The sequence below is a fragment of the Anopheles marshallii genome, chromosome 3, assembly GCF_943734725.1.
Source record: "Anopheles marshallii chromosome 3, idAnoMarsDA_429_01, whole genome shotgun sequence".
Classification (NCBI taxonomy): Eukaryota; Metazoa; Arthropoda; class Insecta; order Diptera; family Culicidae; genus Anopheles; species Anopheles marshallii.
The window spans coordinates 3,189,868-3,195,539 of NC_071327.1; the positions used below are offsets into that span (position 1 = coordinate 3,189,868).

Genomic DNA, 5,672 nt, shown 5'->3' on the forward strand with positions numbered 1-5,672 from the left:
CGCAGTACCTCCCTGCTGGGGACATCCCCATGATGATTGAATACCTGTTCTTCTACTGCTGGGGGGTGTCGGTCGGAATCTGTATGTAACCGGTTTCGATACCGTATCGGATCGTCTAATCTAATTAAACCACCGTCGAAAGCATCCCTCGCAAGGGGTTTTGGTTGTAATTGCCGTGTGAAAACGAGGTCACACCGGCGAGAGTTTGTGCCCTCTCCACAGGCGATCGGGCGTTCGAATGTACTTGTGCAAAACGGAATCGTTTTCTGAATTTTGTATAAAATACGAATTCCATCTACTCATTATTCAATACCCGTTCGGCACATCCGCGGTGCAGTAAGAAGCGATCGGATCGACGATGCAACTCAAACCGCATGCAATATGGCCGACTTGCATCACTCCCATCTCCGGTCCGTTCGTTTGAGCGATCATGATGCAAGGCTAAAATATTGTTTTTTTTTTCTTTTAAAAATGGTGACTGCATTTCTCGAGTTAAACACAGTAATTTTATAATGGAATGGAACTTATAAAAACATGGATAGATGAAGTGAGATACTGTGGAATTTTCTTAGCAGTACTTTGCTAATTACCATTAAGAAAAATTAAGCTATACTGCTACACATAATTATTTAAAACAATTTTCAATGAAACCTCGATTCATGTACATTTATTAGACAACGAGTTAAACTTAAAACGCTATCTTGTTTCAGTATTTTGAATCTTGCAACGAAACAAACAGATCGGTCACCAAACCACAAATCTTGTTGTGCCGGCTACAGCAGTATTGCGTGTTGCATACCACCAGGCGCCTAACAAATTATTCGTTAAGATTTTAGCCGTGACAACAACCAACTGGTATAATTTACAAACATCCCTATAATTTGAATGAATGTTCAATGTTGAACGATTGTTGGGACAATTTTGAATTAAATATACCTCCTCTTTGCAACAATTTCTACATTCTGTGGTAGTTTAAACAGATTCTTTAATCGAAACTGATGGCATGGCATGGCTTCAGGCATGAACACATTTTTAAATCCTGAAGCATTTCAAGTTAAACGAATGACGGAGTGTTAAAACTATTCTGCAATGCGGTGTCAATAGATTTCAATCCAAAAATAGAATCACCGATCGTCCAGCTTGTTCAGCTTGTGTTAACAACACTCGGAAACTAAAACCGCCATTTATCAATCTTCTCAACGAATCAACGTCATATCCATCACGTCCAGCTCTCCTGTCACACTGACATCGCAATCTATGCACTAATCCCATAATATCACATATTCTACCGCCCACGGATGAAGAAACTCATCTGCTCCATTCACGAGGATAGGTGATGGTTCGTGACACGCCATAAACCGTATATATTTCAACACAACTCCCTCACTCTCTCATCGATGTTCTGCCTCGAAAATGAATAAAAAACATTTCCTCAGAACCATAGAACAATATTTCTGGAGAACTATCATTTTCCCCTTCACATAACTACACTGTGGCAGGTTCTCTCATTTTACACATTTGTCAATATTTGAAAATGGAACAAAACCATCACTCTGTCGAGACATGGCTAAATTTCTACTTTAAAAAAACATACTACACATTCGGTCTCACGCTTCTCTCATCACCCTGACCAAAAATGGTCCATCTCCCAACCAACGCGACAATATTCTCCGTTTGGCAGCAGTTGAGAACTGTTGAATGAGTTTACTGTTACAGCTACATATCACTGCACTAACTGCCGTATTAGTGTCTGCTTATGCTCATCATCCTCACCGACGCACGGTTACAGAGTGACCCAGAATTACAACATTCTCCCAGATCACAACAAACAAACGCTCTGGAAAACCGTTCAACTGGTATGTGACATAACGAACCATTCCTCATGAAAGACGCACTCGATTGATGGTGTTTCCCTCTTGAGCCCATTACGTATGCATGCTTTCGTGGAGCAAGTACCCAAAATTCCCCAAGTTCGGGGTCTGGTCGTCGAGATTCCATAAGAGGTACACGAGAGCTATTTTAAGGCTTAAGAATCTCTCAAGACTTCCCCTTCCCTAGGCACTCGCGCGCTGGAGTAACCTTAGCAAACACGAAAATAAAACCCGCCAGTAGCCGTCTCCTACTTACCCCGTGCTCTACTGCCAGCTTCTGCAGCTGCTCGATGCTCAGTCTCTTGGTTTCCGTAACCGACGGTACTTTGGCCACTCGGTTCTCCATCTCTTTGATCCATTGTCGCAACAAACGCGGATCGCCATAGAAGCGGTGCGTTTGTGCTGGTTTAAACAGTGCCTAAAAGCAACGAGGAAATCCAATTAAAGCTTGCCCTCTCGATCGAACAATATCACTTATCAGGAGCAAGACTATACCTTCCGACAACAGTTGACGTCATCCTCGAGGTCATCCCGAAAGACGGGCCCCTCGATCTCGCCACGAGCCTCTCGGCAACTATCGAGCAGGTTGGTGTCCATTATGAAGTTGTAGTTTGTCTGCAAGGCCGCCCAGAAATCGTCCTTGCCGAGCCCGGTGTTTGTGGTGCTGCTCTGCAAACTGCACGAGCTATGACTGTGTCCACTGCCCCATGATCTTCGCCACAGTTCTCGCTCTGTGTCGCGTTTTTTCTACAAAGAAACAAAATTAAAACCAGACGTTAAGATATGCACATTTCGTAGCACGATCAATACACTTAACGCTCACCTTTAAGCTATTATAAGGCCTATCGATACGAAGCCTGTGTTGAGCCATCTCCGATCCTTCTGGAGGTCCCTGTGGTGGTAATGAGTTTAACGAAAGCGATGGCTTGATGAAACAGCTTGGACTATTGCCCGCACTGCTGCTACCGTTGTTGGCGGTTCCTGCCGTCGCTGATACGGCTCCTGTTCCTCCTCCGTTGGCGGTATGTGTCGGAGTTGTCGTGCTGCTACAGCTGCTGCTTGACCCTGCTCCACCTCCCGCAACAGGGCCCGTTCCGCTTATGCCACTACATACGTTATTGCTACTATTTACAATACAACTAGGTGTCTGTATCGTCGGTGAAGAAGCTGCCGGAGGTGATCTGATCGTGTTGCTGATGTTGCTGTTGATGTTGTTAGTGGTTGATGACATGTCAATGCTCGGTGGTTTCATCGCGTATTCTGCTAGATTCTCCACCTCCAAATGACACTATCGTCGTTCACTCCACTACACACTCTGATCGGATCGGGGTTCGGGTCTGGAGAGATGGGACCCTGTTCCCGCTTCGTTTCCACACGTTGGCAACACGTACTCCCTTCTCCGTCGACTAGCTTCTCGGTTAGTTACCGTGCACGGATTGTAGCAATATTCCACGCTTGGTTCCAAACCTCTCAGTGGCACAAGAAGTGGACCAGCGGCACGCAGAGCGCTGGATAGCAGCAATCCTGCGACGAAACCGACATTTTTTCTGCTGCGAGTTGCTTTCGTTCGCACGCCACAAAATGAATATTTTCTACCAATGGAAAATCTGCAAATAAAAACAAACAAAAGTACCAATTAGGACACACTCGCGTAATATAATTACTATGAAAATTACAATGTAAAACTATTGTTCGTAGAAACACGTTCGGATTCCTTCGAATGGTTACGAGCGGGAAAAACTTTCAACAGATCAAACAGACGGCTAGTACGGTAATGATGTGACCACAAGAACAACCCATCCAATCTAACCGCGACTGTTGCTGCTAGGCTGCGCGCGTCGCACAACCATGGAGAATGGATCACGATGCGGCGGCCCGAACGCACGAAAATAACTACCAGAATCGAGAACTTTGGATGGCGTCGTGAAATCAGAGATCCAATCCTCCCAGCTCGGGCCCGTTTTTTCCCATCCGGTGCGGCAAATCCGACTGAGCGAGCGTTGCCTCCGGATGTTCCGCACACACTTCTTCCGCTAAAGAGTATCTTTTCTGCCATTTTTTTGAGGGCGCAAATGTGTTTCTTTAATTATCTTCTCCCGTTTTTTCCGAGATTCGAACTGGAAACACTAACTCAAGTAAGACTCAGCTTGGAATTTGGAGTGAGCGCCAAATGACATCGTCGACCTGCACGATATTCTGGGACCTGGGGTGCACAACATAAAGGCGCAATCAGTACATATATGAATGTATTTCTTGAATCTTTTTTTTTCTCTCTCTCTCTCTCTTCTGTCCAACACTCTCTTCCTGCATATCTTCGCACAAACTAATCGCCCATGATCCAATCTTCGATCTATCGACGTCCATATCAGATCACTTGTCCGGAGATTTAAATTACTTCCCGCTCTAGGACTTGATGGCCTGTCATAGATCATTGATTTTTAGCGATTTTATGTCCCCGGCAGAATATACGACCGGGTACAGCCCCCCCAACCCAGTTTTCCGGTTTACATTCCCAACAATCATTCACACATTCCCCTTGTGGTGTCTTTATAGCTTAGGTTTATGTATTTTTTTGTCTATCCCCTCCGGAGATGCCAAGTGTCTACCGTTCGAGGACCTAATTCTAATATCTTCTACGGAGCGCATCCTAGTACCTATTGCTCCACAGCTGCGCTATTTCCAAATCAGTATTCAATTTCAAATTTATTACCATCGATCGTCTGCCTGATGATGCTGCGATCATGGTGCCGCCCTCGTGCGCACTCTTTCGCGCTCCGGGAGGTAGTGGTCGATTATTTATTGCGATACACAATATCCAACGGTTTGAAGGGTACTCCACTTGCGGAGGTTTCACTTTAGTTAATGTTGCCATTTACCTCACCCACTCTACGACACACGCACGCTGTTTACAGCTCGGGATGCGGCCGATATCCGATCACTGTCAGACACAAGAAATGCAAATAAAGTTCTTAACGATGTGCCATGAGAAACACTCTCTCTCTCACTCCTCTTTCCAGCGTTTGAGTGCATACGTTAAGCCAAGACTTTGCTTATTTTTAGCATACACTACTAACATTCTAGCACCTCAGCAACCTCATTGGAAGCGGTTACTCTGCATTAGCCTCAAACGCCTGGAGGGAAGAAGTCGAACTGTACAACAACAGAATTGCAAGTTCTCGTTTGCGTCTATGCCCATTTACAGCGAGGTCCCAATACGTCGACTTCCAAACCATGTGATGTATATCGCCGTACGGTCGGGAAAGTGCTACGGATGGTAACAAATCACTCCGCGCACATAAGCGCACTTGAAGCGAGAGAAATCCGATGCGTACGCTGGGTCTGACGGGGTGCGACGATGCGCAAAACCCAAGATGTGCACAGGAGTTTTTTGCCCAACGCTGACAGCAATGATGACGTTTCGTTACGCATGCAAGCGCGTGTGCAGCGTTTAAAATTCTCCGTTTCGCATTTTGCCCGTTTGCCATCCGTCACTGGTGGTGCGATCTGGTGCGTATACATGATGGGACCCACCACCACTAACGCCGCTTCTCAGGTTGGCCCAAAAAGGCCCAACAACCGCAAAGTACTCCCGCTGCGATATTTGCCTGTCCGGTGGGGGGGTGATGTGAGAATGCCGCCCATTTATGTCACAAGCTGATTGGTACATTCCTCATCCTCTGAACCCATGTGAGCGAGACATCAAAGACGCTTCTCGCGGTGGAAGAATACTAGACGCCACGGAAATTAATGTCCTAAAACCCTCCAAGGCACACTAATACGGCAACATGCAGCGCGGCGATG

At 45.9% G+C, this 5,672-nt stretch overlaps 1 protein-coding gene across 1 annotated transcript; it reads right to left on the bottom strand.

Moving 5' to 3' along the window:
* Positions 1-2,037: 2,037 nt before the first annotated feature.
* On the bottom strand, positions 2,038-3,123 carry LOC128716218 (klarsicht protein-like). The gene is made up of 3 exons (XM_053811137.1): positions 2,695-3,123; positions 2,367-2,618; positions 2,038-2,289 (listed from the first exon to the last, which is right to left on the bottom strand). Exons 1-3 carry the CDS (start codon positions 3,121-3,123, stop codon positions 2,038-2,040), a joined length of 933 nt encoding a protein of 310 aa, XP_053667112.1.
* Between the last annotated feature and the right edge of the window lie 2,549 nt (positions 3,124-5,672).